Source organism: Punica granatum, chromosome 3 (assembly GCF_007655135.1).
Source record: "Punica granatum isolate Tunisia-2019 chromosome 3, ASM765513v2, whole genome shotgun sequence".
Taxonomy (NCBI): Eukaryota; Viridiplantae; Streptophyta; class Magnoliopsida; order Myrtales; family Lythraceae; genus Punica; species Punica granatum.
In genome coordinates, this window is record NC_045129.1 from 19069847 (window position 1) to 19089180 (window position 19334).

General features: G+C 50.8%; 1 protein-coding gene across 1 annotated transcript; it reads right to left on the reverse strand.

Moving 5' to 3' along the window:
- Positions 1-17707: 17707 nt before the first annotated feature.
- On the reverse strand, positions 17708-18734 carry LOC116200447 (pollen-specific leucine-rich repeat extensin-like protein 1). The gene is made up of 2 exons (XM_031531295.1): positions 17892-18734; positions 17708-17797 (listed from the first exon to the last, which is right to left on the reverse strand). Exons 1-2 carry the CDS (start codon positions 18732-18734, stop codon positions 17708-17710), a joined length of 933 nt encoding a protein of 310 aa, XP_031387155.1.
- Positions 18735-19334: the final 600 nt, after the last annotated feature.

Genomic DNA, 19334 nt, shown 5'->3' on the forward strand with positions numbered 1-19334 from the left:
TATGAACGAGAAAGGACGACCCGTTCGGGTGCGAGTTTCATTCGCGCGGCACATTTCGTTCGTTTTCGGTGTTTCTTTCTTCCTATTGTAGATTCGGTGGGGATCATTTTTATTTCAGTTACAAAATACGAAAAACTAGATTAATCATACATTTGGCCTAATCGAACGCTAGATAATGGATAGGCGGAATGATAGATTCCAATCTAGAGTCAAAACACGAGTTTGGCTAATTCGGTGAAACCGTAGCGACACTTAACTGAATAAGAGTCCTAAAACAAATTCACACATATAATTGGCTTAGAACTATATCCTAGCTCGCCCTCTATGTTTGCCTAGGTTAGATACATTGTTTGCTAATCAATCCCGGTTAATAACTGATTAAATCACGTACATTCGACTTAATACACCATTTTTCAGTATTCACCGATAGTTGTCAGTTGTTGTCTGTATTATGTCAGTTTTATCAGTTTTCTTCTGTTTTATCCTTGCCTATGACGATTTATTGCGGTTCGGGCCCGAGCCCATAGGTTACGTGTTGCACGGGGTCCAACGCCCCAAATCACCGAACACGAGGTCCAACGCCTCTTAACTCACCGAACGCGTGCAACCCGAGTGCGGAATGGGATCTAGCCTCGATTCACCGTTACACTTCGAATACGGCCTATGTGGAAGGCAATTTGGATTGGGCGTGTGAAACGGATCTAGATATCACCCGGGAACTCGATCGGTCCATCGGATACAGTGAGAACCGACCGGTTCTCCCGTAAACCGTTGGATCGATCGGACCCGACCCCCGGCTCCTTGAGCCCGCGTTGCCTTAATTCGTTTATCAGTTATTCAAAATATACGGTGAGCTGGAGCGGAATATTGGCCCAATGCAAACCGATCGGGATCCATTTACTCATTCAGTTGTACTTTGTAATTAGTCGAGAGAACATTGTGAGAATTCTATTTGTATGTTCATTCATATACTTGTAAGGATCCCGATCGATGAGCAAGAGGTCCGAATGCCGAATCGGTTAAGTTGGTCTATTCCTACCAAAGGGTGAGTGAGCTCGGATACTCGTGGCCTCGGTTCACGCAGGGAATCGGCCATCATGGTTCGGTGAACTGTAGCGCTAAGATAGTGAACCGATTCCTCGATGCACCAACATACTCACCTTTTGGATGTTCGGCCCAACTTGATCAATTCATCAAATTTACGGTGTCAAAACGGGCGAGTCGAGTACAACTCTAAATCACGCGGTAAATAAACAAAATGGCAAGCTTAGCAAACTAGAGTACCGAAAGGGCGTGCGGGATATAGGCCCGCACGTAATAGAACCCCCGAATTCGGAATTTCCGGTTCCTGTACGACCATTGCCTTAGCATTTAGGTGTACCCCGTACCCCTAGACCCGGGTGACTTGCCGGCCCTCGACCTCCGGGTCGTAAAATGGCAAGTGGCGACTCCTTCTCACGTGCGTCCGTCGCGCGTCCCTGGGAAGGTGGACACTCCCAAGCCGCGTTGCATAGGCTTCGCGCATGCGTGCCCCGACGAGATGAAATTCGGGTGCGCACATCTACTCGTCGGAGGTTACTCGGGAAACTGAAAAGGGTTTTGCTGTCTGTTTTGCCCAATTGCGGATGTCCGCTAGAGTTTTCAGGGCAATGGAGTATGAACTTCGTTTGCCATAATTCCGTCAGACCAGTCTCCGGTTATGCATTTTCGAAGAGGGGTATGCCCGTTTTATCACTCGGAAGTCATTTGGAGTGTGTGTGTGGCTTCCAAGAGACAGTCTGAAGTATTGCTCATGCTTTGTATGCTTGTAGGGCATGGCCACATCTGACATTTGGAATCAACTCTTCTCTGAGAAACCGGCATTGTTGGACTTCCACTGAAAAGTTGTATGTATACAGAAAGTTATTCTATATAGAGCAAATGATTCGCAAAATGTGTTTGAAGACACTTTTCATCTGTTTGGCATTGGAGTGGATTTTTGGAGTCTAATATTGGCTATCTTCCGATGGTCGAGCAAACTATCGAAAAATAGGACTGTCAATGTGATATACTGAAAGTTTTGGACGTTGTTAAGCTCTCTAGTCACTCTGTTGCCTTTTGGTAACCCCTGGAGTCCTTCTGTTGCGCATGTCATCGACTTGATTTGGCTAACTTGAGGATAAATAGTGACTTCTTGATCTGTGGAGCCTTATTCAGTGTTCCTGCTCAAGTCGTGACTTGGATCATTGCTGATAATGTTGTTTGAGTTGGTGAGCCAAAATGGGGTGCTGACAGCGAAGACCTAATAGAATGGCTAATCTACTATGTATTGTGGCAAACTAATTAGGTACCACGATGTCGCGAGTGGGCATGGGCCGCTGAATGAGTGCCGCATATTCCTCTACTATAGGAGCTAACTCTGTCCCCTGAAAGCTGAATACGGCCCGCTGAGTGTCCCAGAAGCTAATAGCAGTTCTGAGCAAAGTCCAGTCGATGGGAGAATAAGCAAGTAGGGGTAAATCTCCTATGATGAGCCAGAGAAAAGCACAGTCAATTGGGCGGAATGTGCTCTAAAGACGAGTAATGTCTGCGGCTGGTGTGATGATGACATCAAGCCTAAGATAGGGATGCGAACGGTCTATTCTTACCTAAATGGAAAATATGTTGGTTTAATGTTTATAAACGAACTGATGCAATGTCCTAGTTTGTTTGAAAAACATGCATGAAGGTGCAGAAAAAAAAAAAGCTATAACACGGGTTCTTTACATTGTACAACACTCTTTCAGTGAAAACAACAAAAGGCCCGCCTAAAAGAAAACTATAGGCCGACTCAAAGACTCAACTTTTGGATCGATTGACGGCATGAAGATTTATTTCGGTCCAACATGACGGTCCCTGTTTATGCATGGTTTGAATTCTACAGGGATAACATCTAGCTAAGGATGGGGGCTCTCGATTCAAGGGTGTGAATTCCTTGAAATCGAGCGAGGATATTTAGGGGTCGGTTCGGTGGCTAAGCCGACTCGATCCGTTTCCTTACTCGGAACCTCTAACCAATCTAGCTTCCTAATTGGCGCTCGTGGGATTTCAGGCTTTGGTACTTAAACCCGCTAAGATGATGCAATGCAAGTGCAAAAAGTAAATGTGCAAGAAATAAATGTGCGGAAAGCGATAAATAAACATGCAAGCAAAGCAAACGGGATCGAACTTGAACCCACTAAGTATATCCCCAGTGGAGTCACCAAACTGTACGGACCCGAATGTGGAATCTCGTTGGGGCCCGCATGCGCGCTTTTGGATAGCGCAGCTTGGGAGCATTCACCTTCCCGTGGGGACGTGTGACGAACACGCGTCAGAAGGAGTCGCCACTTATCATTTTACGACCTGAAGGTCGAGGGCCGATAAGTTACCCGGGTTTAGGGGTATGAAACACCTAGTTTTACTAAGGCATTGATCTATGCGAAACTGGAAAGTCCGAGTTCGGGGGTTTATGTTACGTGCGGGCTGTTATCCCGCACGCCCTTTCAGTACTTTGGTTTGCTAGGCTTGCATGTTTTAATTATTTACAACATGAATTAAGTTGTGCAAGACTCTCATGTTTTGACACCGAAAATTTGATGAATTAAACAATGTCGGTTGTGAAGCCGAGAGAGAAGTAAACCCGCATATTGTGGATTTGGTTTACAATCTTGTATTACTGTGCGCACTCGAATTTCATCTCGTCGGGGCACGCATGCGCGCGCCTATGCAACGCTGCTTGGGAGTGTCCACCTTCCCGGGGACGCGCGATGGACGCGCGTGAGAAGGAGTCGCCACTTACTGTTTACAACCCGTAGGTCGAGGGCCGTTGAGTCGCCCGGGTCTAGGGGTACGGGGTACACCTAAATGCTAAGGTAATGGTCGTGCGGAACTGAAAATTCCAAAGTCGAGGGTTCTGTTACGTGCGGGCCTATATCCCGCACGCCCTTTTGGTACTCTAGCTTGCTAGGCTTGCCGTTTTGTTTATTTATCGCGTGATTTAGGGTTGCACTTGACTCACCCGTTTTGACACCGTAAAGTCGATGAATTGATCAAATTGGGCCAAGAATCCGAAAGATGAGTAAACTTGTGTGTCGAGGAATCGGTTCACTATCTTCGCGTTACAGTTCGTCGGACCGTGATGGTCGATTTCCTGCGCGAACCGAGACCACGAGTATTCGAGCTTACTCCTCCCTTGGTAACAATAGACCAACTTGACCGGTTCGATACTCGGACCTCTCGCTCGCCAATCGGGGATCCTTACAAATGAATGAATGAATGTACAAACAAATCCTCGCAATGTTCTCTCGAGTAATTACAAAATACAACTGAATAAGTGAATGGATCCCGATCGGTTTGCATTGGGCCAATATTCCGCTCCGACTCACCGTGTGTTTTGAATAACCGATAAATAAATTAAGGCAGCGCGGGCTCAAGGAGCCGGGGGTTGAGTCCGATCGAACCTACGGTTTGTAGGAGAACCGCTTGATTCCCACTGTAACCGTTGGACCAATCGAGCTCCCGGGTGATATCTAAACACGTTTCACACATCCAATCCAAATTGCCTTCCACATAGGCCATACTTGGAGAGTGATGGTGACTCGAGGCTAGATCCCATTCCGCACTCGGGTTGCATGCGCTCAGTGAATTAGGAGGCGTTGGACCTCGTGTTCGGTGATTTGGGGTGTTGGATCCCGTGTATTACGTAACCTATGGGTTCAAACCCGAGTCGCAACAGATCAGCAAAAGCAAATGGAAAACAAAAGAAACCGATAAAACTGATGAAAAACAGACAAAAATTGATAAATGCGGATAAATACAGACAAGTTGTATATTAGGCCGAATGTACGTGATTTAATCAGTTATTAACCGGGGTTGATTAGCAAACAATGTATCTAACCTAGGCAAACAAAGAGGTGGGCTGGGATATGGTTCTAGGCCAATTACATGTGTGAATTTGTTTTAGAACTCTATTCAGTGAGGTGTCACTGCGGTTTCACCGAATTTGCCAAACTCGTATTTTGACTCTAGATTGGAATCTAGAATTCCGCCTATCCGTTATCTAATGTTTGATTAAGTCAGACGCATGATTAATACAGTTTTTCGTGTTTTGCAACAGAAATGAAGATGCCCGCCACCGAATCTGCAATGGGGAGATAGAAATATCGAAAGTGGACGGAATGGGCCGTACGAATGAAACTCTCGCCCGAACGGGTCGCCCCTTTTCGTCCATAGATCGAGGTGTTTTCGACTCCCTAATGCCCAGGATATCGGTGAATCACGGAATGACGATTATGCCCTTGAGTGGTAGAACGTGTGTAGTTCACATATAAATTAAAGATCGTGTGACACAAAGAGGTCTACAGAGGACTCGCGCATCTCGACTTCAACAGCCTCAAATTGGGCCCGGACTCAAGTCATAGTACGCGAGTACTCGCTAGACATCAATTCTATTCACGTCATACGTCTCGGTGCTTTGAAATTGGGGGCTTTTAAAGAAAAGGGTATTTCCGCCATTCCGCAAACCATCGATGCGTTTACGAATTGACAATCAATTTATCCAATTATTTAATCCGAACGATTTAATTAATCGAATGACGCGTCCTATTTTTCCCGTTTTGTGAAATTATTCAGTGATTATCACCTCGTGTCATGATTATTATGGATTTAATGGGTAATTATCCGAAACCAACGTGCCTAACAAGTAATTAGCATGTAGTCGGTGATTAAAGAGAAGCGTAATCACAAGCAATTCCAAGGATCGACCTTGAAATGACAAAAGAGGCCAACCTTAACTCGAAGGAGGTCACGAGGGATTCGGCCATTCCCTAGGGATAATCGACCGAATGCCCCTTGACCCAATTCGAGTTTGGATGGGTCTCTCGTATCATTTCTAATCGTTCCTTGCGTACATCAAGCATCATGCATACAAGAATAACACACATTTTGCTAAGCCAATGTCACCATGATCTTGATTACATGAATGAATACGTAGGACAAACACAAACATCATACTCAAGGGGAATCGATAAAATGACATTGGCTCATTCAATGATAGATTCGGAAATAAGTCACGAGAAACACACGACATGATGGAACAAGAGACCCATGGCTTCGGATGGACCAAGGGATCTCTCGGCCCCCTCTTACGGAAGGTAGCCGTGAGCTTCCCTTGGTGCGGCCGATCCGTAGGGTCTCTCCCCCCTAGATTTCAAATGTTTCTTGTCATGTACACATGCTATATGACATTCGAGGCAGTAAGGTATGGGAAATGACAAGCTTCGGGGTGGGAGAGTTTCTCGTGTGTCCGTGAGGGACAAGAGGACTCTCGGCCATCCCTTCGGGAGACATGGCCGTCAGTCCCTATGGCCCCTACGGACCACAAGGACCTCTCCAACCTCGAAATGAGTCGTTTCCCGTCATGGCATGCACGTTTATACGATATATGAACGTAACAAATAAATAAAACACGTGGTAATGCATGGGATTGCATGAAAATAAAGAAAAAAATCTAAGTTGCATATTTCGTGCACTTTATCACGTTACTGCCTCGTAACAAAGAAAGATCGAAGACCTCGTCCCTTTAAATCATAGAAGAGTGTTACCTAGCCTCGATGTACGGGGAAAAGAGTCGGGGAAGCGGCAATGGGAGTTGGAAGACTCGGCTGGCCGTCAAGGGCAGTAGGTGCCCGTAAGACAACGTCCGTGGCAGCCGGGGAATATTGAGCTCGGCACGCTAGCTCCGACTACGACACCAAGTGAGATCAGGCTCCTCGGACGCTTAAGGGACAGATCTAGACATTCGTGGATGGTTCCGAACGTGCCAATGCCTGGACAAACCCGAAATGATGAGAGAAAGCTCGGTAAGAGTGAGTGAAACAGAGGTTGTGCACGGTTGTATGGCTCTCGGACTGTGACCACCTCTTCACAAGGGAGAGTGGGGGTTATGAGGGACCCTTTGAACGTGATGACACGACTCGCCAAAGTTGCGAGAGGAAATGGCACGTTGAGGAAGTCAGGTGCACCGGGTGAGGGTTCTTGGAACCCGATGGTTCTCACGATTGGAACGCGATGTTGGAGGCTTCAAATGGAGAATCTAAGCTCGGAAATGGACTTAGGGGATGAGAAATATGTAGGATATGAAGTTTGGTTGTGTTTGGCTTAAGTCGGGTCGGGCGGCGACCGGAATACCGGGTGGTTTTTCGTTGATTTTGGCCGGTTTCGGCCATGGGATGGGTTGTGCAGGGATGAGGGAGTGGGCTGGAGGTTGAGAGGATTTTAGAGAGAAGTTAGCTTGAGAGGGGATGGAGTTGAAGAAGTGATTAAGCCTAATAGTGCAAGAGTTTATAAAAGGAACTTAATACGGTAATTAAGGCGAGCCAATCGTGATTAGGGTGTGCTTAGGGGCTGCCGAATTGGCTTAGAGGGGCTACCGAAATTTCCAATGGGATTAAGGAGGGGAAAGTGTCACTTAGAGTGTGGGGAAAGGAAGGGAAAGTTGATGAGAAGTGATGGATGAGTGATGTGTGTAAGAGATATTTGAAATGTGTGGAGGGGGAAGGCCTAGGGGATTGGAGCCGCCGGCCATAGGGATCTAGCCGTGGCTAGGTGTGCGCACCCGAATTTCATCTCGTCAGGGCACGCATGCGCGAAGCCTATGCAACGCGGCTTGGGAGTATCCACCTTCCCGTGGGGATGCGCGACGGACGCACGTGAGAAGGAGTCGCCACTTACTGTTTAGCGGAAAAGGGCATTTTCACCGTTCCGTAAATCATCGATGCGTTTACAAATTGAGGATTGATTCACCCCATTATTTAGACCAAGTGATTTAATTAGCCGAATGATACGTCCCGTTTATCCCGTTTGTGAGATTCTTCGATATTCATAAATCTATATCACAACTAACGGGTTTAGTAGGTGCTTACCCGAAAATAACACATCTAATGAGTAATTGATATATGATTGATAATTAAACGAAAAATACAATTGCAAAACAATTCTAAGAACCGACTTCCAAGCGGATGAAGAGGCCGGTCTAGACTCGAGGAAAGTCATGGGACACTCGGCCACATCCCTAGGGAGATGACCGAATACCTCCTTGACTCGTCCCTGTATCTCGGACGGTCTCTTACACCGGTTTCAATCGTTTCTTACATTCACAACATGTCAATCAAAATAATGATACAAGTTTGGTTATCTTGGCACCGTTACAATCATAATCGCATAAAATCACACAACACGTACGAACGGGTTATTCAAACGGAAAACAACAAGGACGACATTGACTCGACTAATAACTTAAATGGATAAAACACAGGAATCGGCTCGTCCCGAGGTGGAAGAAAACTCTCCGGACCCGTGTGGTCCAAGGAAGCTCTCAGCCACATCCATCAAGGGAGGCCGTGAGCTTCCATGGTTCACACGGGTCGGGAGGGTTTCTCCGGCCCCGAGTTGGGTCTTTTCCCATCATGCATAATGTGCTACGTGCGATTAACGATAAAGATACGTAGGAATCGACTCGTTTCGAGGGGAGAGAGGCCGCCCTAACCTCGGACAAGCCAAGGGAGCTCACGGGTCTCTTCCTTGAGACTAGGCCGTGAGTCCCATGGCTCCACTGTGGCCTAGGGAGTCTCTCCCACCTGGATCCGAGCCACCTCCTACCGTGGCGCACAAGCTCATGCATCATACGGACACGGCATAGACATACAAGCGAAAATAACGGACGCACGTTGCATGGGAGTGCATGGGAATCACGGATCCGAAAGAAAAAAGTAAACTTTCATGCTTTCCGACCTCTTTAAGCTATATTAACGTTTCATGTAAACAAATATCAAGGATCCTAGCTTCTCTAAGTCGTAAAGAGATGTTACCTAGCCTCGGTGTGCGAGGAGAAGAGTCGGGGAAGTGGCCTTGAGAGTCGCAAGACTCGGTTTAAGGCTACGGGTAGAGGGACCCGAAAGGTGGTAGTCGCGGCAGCTCGGGAAGAACGGGGTCGGCACGTTAGCTCCGGTCACGGCACGGTGCGAGATCGGGCTCGTTGGACTCCTAAGGGGCAGATCTAGATGTCCGTGGACAGTCTCGAACGTGCCGAGGCCTGGACAAACCCGAAACAATGAGAAGAAACTCGGTAAAAAAGAGACGGACCCGGTAAAGAACAAACGGATGGAACGGAGGTTGTGCACGGTGGATCGGCCCTCGGACCGTGACCACCTCTTCACGGAGGAGGGTGAGGGTTGTGAGGAACCCTTTGAACGTGATGGCACAACTCGCCGAAGTCGTGGGAGGAAATGGCACGCGTGGAGGGCTCCGGTACACGCGGCAAGGGGTTTCGGGACCTGATTGTGTTTACAGCTGGAACGGGGTGTTGGGGACCTCAAATCGAAAATCTAAGCCCAGAAATGGACTTAGGGGGTGGAAAATATGTAGGCTAGGGAGTTCGGTGATTTTTGGCTTAAGTCGGGTCGGGTGGTTGCTGGAAAACCGGGTGGTTTTCCGATGATTTCGGCCGGTTTTGGCCTTGGCACGGGCCGGACGAATGAGGGGAGGGGGCTGGAGCTTGAGAGGTTTTTAGAGAGAGGTTGGCTTGAGAGAGAGTGGAGTTGAAGAAGTGATTAGGTTAGTGAGGCTTAGAGTTTATAAAGGGAGGCTTAATGGTGTGTTTTGGAGAAGCTAAGTGCGGTTTTGGGCTTAAGCTAGGGCTGCCGAATTCAAGAAGGAGGATTAGGGGGGGTAGATGTCTTGTTGAGTGTGGGGAAAGGAAGAGGATGGGTGATGGGTGTGATGGATGGGTGATGGGAGGTGATGGATGTGAGAGAAATTCAAATTGTGTGGTGGAGGGAAGGCTTTGGGAGATGGAGCCACCGGCCATGGGTTCTAGCCGAGGCTAGATGCAGCTGAGCCGTGGCTTGAGGGATTGAGCCGCGGATTGGGGTTGAGCCGCGGCTTGGTGGCTTGGCTTGGCTGAGCTGTGGGTCCCGTTCGATTGAGAGAAAAGCCGGAAAATGCTTGAAACTTGATTGAGCTTGCATCCGATCTCCGATGTCCAATTAATTTGTAGATTTGGAATGCTTGAACGACGAGGATTTGAATGAGCCTAATATCGCCATGCGTCGTGTGAACGAACGTTCGGGCGACTCGGCGCCTCGAGAGTCGGTTTTGCCCTGTTGGGACGTTCGGAGCGGAGTTTAGTGTCCCCCGGTTCCCGATTGCTCTTTGTGCATCCTAACATTCATTTTGGCGATCCTTTTGCCCCGTGAGGGATCGTTGGCTCGTCGCCCTCGGTCGGGGACCGTTGGCCCGGGAAGACCTAGGGACTTCGACCGGGGTTTTCTCAGTGTTCCCTGAATGTCTTGAGGTGCTCGGGGCTCGTTGTGAGGTGCTCGGGGATCGTTGTGATCTCTGTTCTTCGTGGACGTGCCCCGAAGGCTCGCCGGGAGACGTTCATGACCACTGAAACGTCCCTCGGGAAACCGAGTCGAGTTCCGGAAGGTCATCTGAAGCTTGTTCCTCGGCCATGGTGGTCCCTGGGTGCCTGTAGGCCCGTTTTGGGGGGCCGTCTGCTTGTCAGTGGAGCGGGCCTCGGGAGCTCTGTCAGAAAAGGTGTCCGTGAGAGACCGGGGTGTCCCGGCTCATGCGGCTTGCCCCGGAAATGCGTCCGGACGTGTCATTGGTCACTTTGGCATTGAGATGGATTTTTGGAGTCCCATATTGGGCACCTTTCGGTGCTTCGGTGACTCGGTAATGAATAGTGCCACAGTGCTAGCTCCGTCGTTTTCAGGATTCCTTGTCCGTTCGTTCTTCTGACTGCTCTCTTCTGCCTTTCTCAGTGGACCGTGCTTTTCTCCTATGGCTCAGGACCCCGTGCCCGCCTATGTGCCTCTGATTGCCGGGTGATGAATAGTGTCCCGGGCTTCGGTCGGGAATCCTCGTGTGGGAAGCCGGTGGGTCAAAATGGGGTGCTGACAGCTTGCCCCTCTTTGGTTGCATGCTCGGTTAGAGGATGTAGCCAAAGACCATGAGAGGCACCCTTTTGGTCCCGGCGGCCGCTTCTATCGTCGTTCTCTGTGGTAGCTCGCCCCCCCCTGTCATGAGATAGTAGCGTGAGCGGGATTTGGGGAATGTGAAGTGGTAGGTGAAGGACCGAAGCCCGCAGAAAGCAGTAAAATGGACGAGAAGTCCGAAAAGCAGTAAATGTGGACGCGAAGTCCGGAAAGCAGTAAAGTGGACGCGAAGTCCGGAAAGCAATAAAGTGGACGCGAAGTCCAGAAAGCAGTAAAATGGACGCGAAGTCTGGAAAGTAGTAAAGTGGACGCAAAATCCGTGGACGCGAAGTCCGGAAAGCAGTAAAGTGGACGCGAAGTCCGGAAAGTAGTAAAGTGGACGCGAAATCCGTGGACGCGAAGTCCGAAAAGCAGCAAAGTGGACGCGAAGTCCTGAAAGCAGTAAACCGGACGCGAAGTCCGTGGACCCGGAGTCCAGAAAGCAGTAAACCGGACGCGAAGTCTGGGGACGCGAAGTCCTGAAAGCAGTAAACCGGACGCGAAGTCCAGAAAGCAGTAAACCGGACGCGAAGTCCGTGGACCCGGAGTCCAGAAAGCAGTAAACCGGACGCGAAGTCTGGGGACGCGAAGTCCTGAAAGCAGTAAACCGGACGCGAAGTCCAGAAAGCAGTAAACCGGACGCGAAGTCCGGGGACGCGAAGTCCGGGTACGCGAAGTCCTGAAAGCAGTAAACCGAACGCGAAGTCCCGGGACGTGAAGTCCTGAAAGCAGTAAACCGGACGCGAAGTCCGGGGACGCGAAGTTCTGAAAGCGGTAAACCGGACGCGAAGTCCGGGGACGCGAAGTTCTGAAAGCGGTAAACCGGACGCGAAGTCCGGGGACGCGAAGTTCTGAAAGCAGTAAACCGGACGCGAAGTCCGTGGACCCGGAGTCCAGAAAGCAGTAAACTGGACGCGAAGTCCGGGGACGCGAAGTCCGGGGACGCGAAGTCCTGAAAGCAGTAAATGGGACGCGAAGTCCTGAAAGCAGTAAACCGAACGCGAAGTCCGGGGACGCAAAGTCCTGAAAGCAGTAAACCGGACGCGAAGTCCGGGGACGCGAAGTCCTGAAAGCAGTAAAGTGCGCAGAGTATAAGGGAAGGTAAGGCGGGGATGGATGCTAGGCGGTATGTCGGGGACGTTGGCAGAGGCAGATTGTCCCATTCCAAGTCGAGCTTGTTATTTGTTGTTTCCTTGAGCTAGGGCCAAGAGGATTCTCTATTATGCCCTCCATTCGGCTCGAAGCCCCGATCTGTCGCGCAAGTCAATCGCGTGTTCTTCAAGAAGGAGATGCCCCTTGGGGTTCACGATCACACCTGTGCACGGAGACAGGGAAACCTACAAAGGATGTCAGTTGCACTTAATCGGCGAGACGGGGTACATGTAAGAAGAATCTATGTAAAGATGTGTCGGGGATTTGATATCGGTGACCATTGCAGGGTGGTCGTGTCCCTATCGGAGAATGACTTTTTCTGAAACGGGTAGCCCGTAGAATATGTGCGTAAAGGTAAAAGGAGGGATCTTATGGGATCCTCCAAGTCAAGGATACGTTGATTCGACCCCCATTTCGAAGCGAGCCTCGAGCCCGGAGAGTCGAAGAGAGTTTGCTTGGGTCGGAGAGTGCCGAACCACTACTCGGTGTAGCTTCACAGGGAAAGTGTCGCTTTTCTTTCGTGGTCGAGCCGACATTGTCCCCTAACTTTTGCCTAGGCCGCGGGATGCGCAACAGCCTAGCGGGGTATTTTTTTTGATTTTTTCCACATGAATGCTCACCTTTTGCTACGATCCCCCATGTTTGGTGGGATCGCACCCCTCGGGTCCTCTAACTTTTGCCTAGGCCGCCTCGAAGAGGTTTTCGACCTAGCGAGGAAGTGACTTGTGCTCTCCTTTTGCCGCGACCCCCCTTTGTGGGATTTTAAGTCGTGCCACTCGTTCCCTAGTTTTTGCCTAGGCCGCCTCGAAAAGGTTTTCGACCTAGCGGGAAAATTTATTATTATTTTTTTTCTCTCAAGAAAGCTTAGTATTGGACAGATTGTGGGAATTGAAACTCGTCCACGGAAATAGAAATGTCTTACAATGAAAGGGGCACGGAGCCCGGAGAATAAAGAATATACAAGTGCTCATGGATAATACTTCTTAATGGCGTCAGCGTTGACGGGAAGGGCATTTTCAGTGCCGCCCATGTCGCTCAAGACGACCGTTCCTCCAGAGAAAACCTCTTTGACGACGAAGGGGCCGTCGTATATTTGTACGAGAACTTCCCTCGAGAGTCCGGCGTGACGTGTAGGACTTTCCTCAAAACGAGGTCGCCGGGGTTGAAATCGCGGTGGCGGACTCTTGCGTTGAAGGCTCGAGCCATTCTTTGTTGATAATACTGTCCGTGGCATAGCGCTTTCAGCCTCTTCTCATCGATGAAATTCAACTGTTCGTACCGCTGCTTTGCCCATTCTGCTTCTTCAAGTTCGGCCTCGGCAAGAATCCTCATGGAAGGGATCTCCACTTCGATTGGGAGGACGGCCTCCATGCCATAGACTAGCGAGTACGGGGTTGCCCCGGTTGAGGTCCGTATGGATGTACGGTACGCCAAGAGCGCATAGGGGAGCATCTCGTGCCAATCCTTGTAGTTCACCGTCATTTTTTCGATGATCTTTTTGATGTTCTTATTCGCCGCTTGCACCGCACCGTTCATTTGGGGACGGTACGGGGTGGAGTTGCGATGTCGGATTTTGAATTGTGCACAGAGCTCATCGATGACCTTGTTGTTCAGGTTCTTGGCATTGTCTGTGATGATTATCGCAGGGACCCCGTACCGGGCGATGACGTCACGTCTGAGAAAACGGGCCACGGCTTTTGCGGTGACTGACGCAAGAGTGACGGCTTCGATCCATTTGGTGAAGTAGTCGATCGCCACCAAAATGAACATGTGTCCGTTAGACGCTTTGGGGTTGATCGGGCCAATCACATCCATCCCCCACGTCGAAAAAGGCCATGGTGCCGTCATGGGGCGCAGTTCGTTGGGCGGCGCCTTGATCTGATCGGCGTAAACCTGACATCGGTGACAATGCCTGACATGCTTCACACAATCAGTCTCCATGGTGGACCAATAATAGCCCAGGCGCATAATCTTCTTAGCGAGCATGAGGCCGTTCATATGAGGTCCACAGTTTCCCCCGTGCACTTCCTCCATGAGACGTCGTGATTCGTGTTCGTCGATGCACCGGAGGAGTGTGGAGTCGAAAGAGCGGCGGTAGAGTATCTCGCCACTCAAAAAGTAATGTATCGCGAGGCGCCTAAGAGTCTTCCGATCGCGGCGATCGGTGAATGGGGGGTATTGGCCGGTTCGTAGAAGGTTCTTGATGTCTTCGTACCACGGCTTCGTCTCGGATGCTTCGATTGAGTTGCAGTGTGCCGGTCCTTCGGCTATCTCAATCTCAAGGGACTCGATAAGGTTTTCCTTCGTGATGCTCACCATGGAGGCGAGCGTTGCAAGCGCGTCTGCGAATTGATTTGTCATGCGCGGGGTATAGGTGAACGAGATGTCCTCGAAGTTCTCGGTTAACTTCTCGAGGTACTCGTGATATGGCACTAGCTTTGCGTCCTTTGTCTTCCATTGCCCCAATGTCTGAAAGATAGTGAGCATCGAGTCGCCGAACACTTCGAGCTCTTTTACTCTGAAATCAATCGCCGCCTATAGGCTGAGAATACATGCCTCGTACTCTGCCACATTATTGGTGCACGGGAAGTCGATCTTTGCCGCTACCGGGTAATAGTGTCCGTCCAGGGATATCAGTACTGCGCCGATACCTGATCCCGTGGAATTGACGGCACCGTCGAAATACATCTTCCATCCCGGCTTCTCTCCCTCGTCGTCTACTTGGAGAATCCCCTCATCCGGGAAGTCGGGATTAATCGGTGTGTGGTCTTCAATTGGGAATTCTGCCAAATGATCCGCGATCACTTGCCCCTTGACCGAAGTGCGAGACACGTACTCGATATCGTATTCCGTCAATTGACAACGCCATTTGGCGAGGTTCCGCCTGGAGGAGGGACTGTCGAGTAAATACTTCAGGGGGTCTGCCTTTGACAGCAAGCGGATCGTGTGATAAAGCGTGTATTGTCGAAGCCTTTGCATGACCCATACCAATGCGCAACATATCTTCTCGATTTCCGGATAATTGGACTCTCCATCGGTGAACTTTTTGCCCAGATAGTAGATCGCGCGCTCCGTGTGTGTGGACTCCTCCTCCTGTCCCAGCATGCATCCTAATGATTGGCGGCGTACCATTAGGTAAAGTACGAGGGGACGGCCCGGTGTAGGCGGGACCAATACCGGCGGTTGGACTAGATACGCCTTGATGGTGTCGAAGGCCTTATGACATTCTTCGTCCCCTTCAATCGCCGCGTTCTTGCGGAGCAAGCGAAAGAGTGGTTGGCATTTGTCTGTCAGGTTTGCAATGAATCGTACGATGTAATTCAATCGCCCTAGGAAGCCTCGTACTTCGCGGACCGAAGACGGCGGAGGAAGCTCCTTGATCGCCTTGACTTTATCGGAATCTACTTCGATGCCGCGCTCGCTGACCACGAATCCTAGTAGTTTTCCCGATCGAGCGCCGAACGTGCATTTTGCCGGATTAAGCCGAAGTTTGTACTCTCTTAAGCGGTCGAAGAGACGCTTCAAATTAACGAGGTGATCTTCTCCTTCTTTGGACTTGGCAATCATGTCGTCGACACAGACCTCGACTTCCTTGTGCATCATGTCATGGAACAATGTGACCATAGCCCTCTGATAAGTTGCCCCGGCGTTCTTGAGGCCGAAAGGCATGACGCGATAACAAAAGGTTCCCCACATGGTAGTGAACGTCGTCTTGATCTTGTCTTCCTCGGCCATCCAAATTTGGTTGTATCCGGAGAAGCCGTCCATGAAAGAAAACTGGGCGTGGCGCGCCGTGTTATCAACTAGTATGTCGATGTGGGGCAAGGGAAAGTTGTCTTTGGGGCTGGCCTTATTGAGGTCTCGATAGTCGACGCAGACTCGAACCCTTCCATCTTTCTTCTCCACCGACACAATGTTTGCCACCCACTCGAAATAGTTACAGACCTCGAGAAAGCCCGCGTTGATCTGCTTGACAACCTCCTCCTTGATGCGTAGAAGGAGGCTTGCCCGTTGCCGTCGCAATTGTTGCCGCTTGGGCGGGAACTTTTCAGTGTCTAGCGGGAGGAAGTGCTTTACTATCGACGGGTCTAGCCCCGGCATGTCGGCGTAGGACCAGGCGAAGACTTCTTGATACCTGGTCAGGAAATCGATCATTCGGACCCGTTGTGTTGGGTCGAGGCTCGTACCGATTTTTAGGACGCGGGGTTCCTCTTCAGTGCCCACGTTGATCTCTTCTGTTGGCTCAAGCTAGGTGAGCTGGCGATCCTCAAGGCGGCGCAAACTCTCTTCTATCTCAGGCACTAGACTGTCTTCGTCGAGCCCTTCCCCGAAGTATATGGGTCCGGGCTCTCCGAGACAATCTTCGGATGGGTTCGAATCGACGCGTCGAAGATTTGGGGTCGAGTGGAGCCTGGAGAATTGAAAGAATCGTCTTAGAAAATTTAGAATGGCATGAACAAGAGAGTAGGGAAGAGAGAATGGAATAGACAAGGATTCAAAAAATGCATATAGGGAATTCATTGATAGTATGGATCATGAAGCCATAACAGAGTTCCCTCTTCCGTCGTGTGGCCTACGGCTACGCCGACACGCGGGACACATCTCATACATAGATAAATCTTACACATCGGCGATCACAGCCGAATAGCGCAGGACTGAGGTCCAGTTGTTAAGCTCCTCGTTTTCCTGCGCCGGGCGGATGTGAACCCTTGAAGGAATCTCCTCGGTGACGGCATACACGGTTGGCAAAGCATCGGTCGTGTCGTCGAAGTCCGAGGAAGGGCCATCAAAGGTGCTCCCAATGATGAGTGGAGGCCCGGGGAAGAAATGTGATAGTGGGGGGACTGGAATGCCCCTGTTGAGCCTACCATAGTGCGTGGCGAGGCGGTGGAGATGGTTGCCCCGGCGGGCCTCAATAATTTCATGGCAGGAGGGGCGAAAGCCGAGTCCCCTCCTATGCTTGTATACTTCAACTTCAATGGGGCGGTTGATTCTTTGCCCGCGCGCCCCAAGGCCGGTGCCGGGAATGTAATTGTGGCGCAAAAGGACCTTCCCTATCATGCAGTCGGCGCGGGACTGCCCGACCTCTCCGTAATCCCGAATGACGGAGATGGTCTCGAAGGAGTGGAAGGGCAGGTTTTCGTCGTCTCCGACGCTGATGTAGGGAACCGCCGTCTCCTTGTAGATGGCGTAATCTTCCTCCCCTTTCACCTTGATGATCCTCTCTTCGACGATGAATTTCACCTTCTGATGTAGTGAGGACGGAATGGCGCCGGCCGAGTGGATCCAAGGCCTTCCAAGTAGTAAGCTAAAGGCGTTTGGGATATCCAACACTTGGAATGTGACGCTGAAGGAGCATGGGCCGATATCTATGAGGAGGTCGATTTCTCCGTTCACCTCTCTCCTCGAACCATCAAAGGCTCGGACCGCTGTTTTGCTAGGGCGGATGCGGTTGAGATCCACGTTCATCTGCTTTAAAGTGGTCACCGGGCATACGTTAAGCGCGGAACCGATGTCAATCATGACTCGGCCAACGATGTGGTTGTTGCACTTGCAAACAATATGCAGTGCCCGGGAATGCGCGCATCCTTCAGAAGGGAGCTCATCGTCTGAAAACGAGATGGTATTGGAGAAGATAGAGTTGATGGTTTCCTCTATCCGGTCCGGAGGCGTCCCTTTGGGGACTTGCGCAGCCGTCAGGACCCGCATGAGGGCCTCCCTGTGGGGTTCCAAATTGAGTAGGAGGGCGAGCAATGAGATGTGGGCCAGAGATTTGGCCATCTGCTCCACCACCTTGTACTCGCTCGCTTTGATGATTTTCATGAAGGCTTCGGCCTCCTCTTCTGTCACCTTCTTGGACGGAGTAGGCAGGGTCCTAGGCCTCGTCTCCACTTCGGTAGCGGGCGCGTTCCCTTTATCGGTGGTCGTCGGGTTCTCGTATAGCCGTCCCGAGCTGGTTATGCCCATGACACCGAATTGTTGCTCCAGGTTCACGACACCTCCCTCATAGGTCCAGGGGACCCTGTCGTTCGAGTATGGCTCCCGGGCAGGAATGTCTATGACGAGCGGGGCCTGGGGTGCGTCAATCCCGGCAAACCCGACCGCGGCTTCTGCTGGTACGTATTCAATCACAAAGGGGGAAGGCCAACCTTGCTCGCCTTCGCCCTGTTGACCTTGCGGGGGCGGGGCCCGTTGTGTCGGCTGAGAAGTCCTAGGAGCCGGAGGTTGGTATTGAGGGGCTTGGGATGGAGCAGGGGTATAATGGTGGACGACGGGCGACGACACCGTAGGTAGGGGTGGAGGCGGTAGTGCGGAATAGTAGATTGGTTGGGTAGGGGGTTGAGGCCGATATTGAGGTGCATGCGGGGTGTAGGAGGGCGCTACGGGAGGCGCCGCCGTGTAGTTCATCGAATATTGCTGGGGGGCCTGTTGTGCCGTGTTGACGGTATTCACCGAAACTTCCTTTCCCCTTCTCCCGCTTGAAGACGATGATGTCGCGGGGACCTTCTTCGACGACTCCTCTCCTTTGTTGGTGGGGTCCTCCATCCTTCCGAGCTTGATTCCCAAATCCAACTTCTTCCCGGCTTCAATGAGGTCGGAGAATGACGAAGTGTGTGCCAACAAGTGTGAATAGTACACTCCTCTCAGTGTGGAGTGTAACAGCTGGATCTGTTGCGCCTCGCTGATCGGGGGAATGTGCTTCGCGGCTTGGGCACGCCACTTGGCGGCATATTCCTCGAACTTTTGGCCCTTCGCCATTTCTTTCGTGCTCAGCTCTAGAAGGGTGGGAGGCGTCTCCGCGCAATATCGGTATTGGTCGGTGGCGCGTGGCGGCATATTCCTCGAACTTTTGGCCCCTCGCCATTTCTTTCGTGCTCAGCTCTAGAAGGGTGGGAGGCGTCTCCGCGCAATATAGGTATTGGTCGGTGAACTTCCGGGAGAGATCCTCCCACGTCGGGATGTCCTCAGCCTTCAGTGACATGAACCAATCGAGGGCCGATCCCGACAGGCTATCTTGGAAGAAGTGGATGACAAACTCCTCATATTCCCAATATTGTAGCATCTTCCCTCGGTAATGGCGGAGGTGGTGGCGTGGATCTGTCGTGCCCTCGTAAGTCTTGAATTCCGGGATCTTGAACTTTGGGG

Coding starts and splice junctions, on each gene's coding strand:
- LOC116200447 (XM_031531295.1), bottom strand. CDS start 18,734: ATGGAGGACCCCACCAACAAAGGAGAGGAGTCGTCGAAGAAGGTCCCC. Junction 17,798..17,891: donor ACAGGGAGGCCCTCATGCGG/GTCCTGACGGCT, acceptor TCTCGTTTTCAG/ACGATGAGCTCCCTTCTGAA.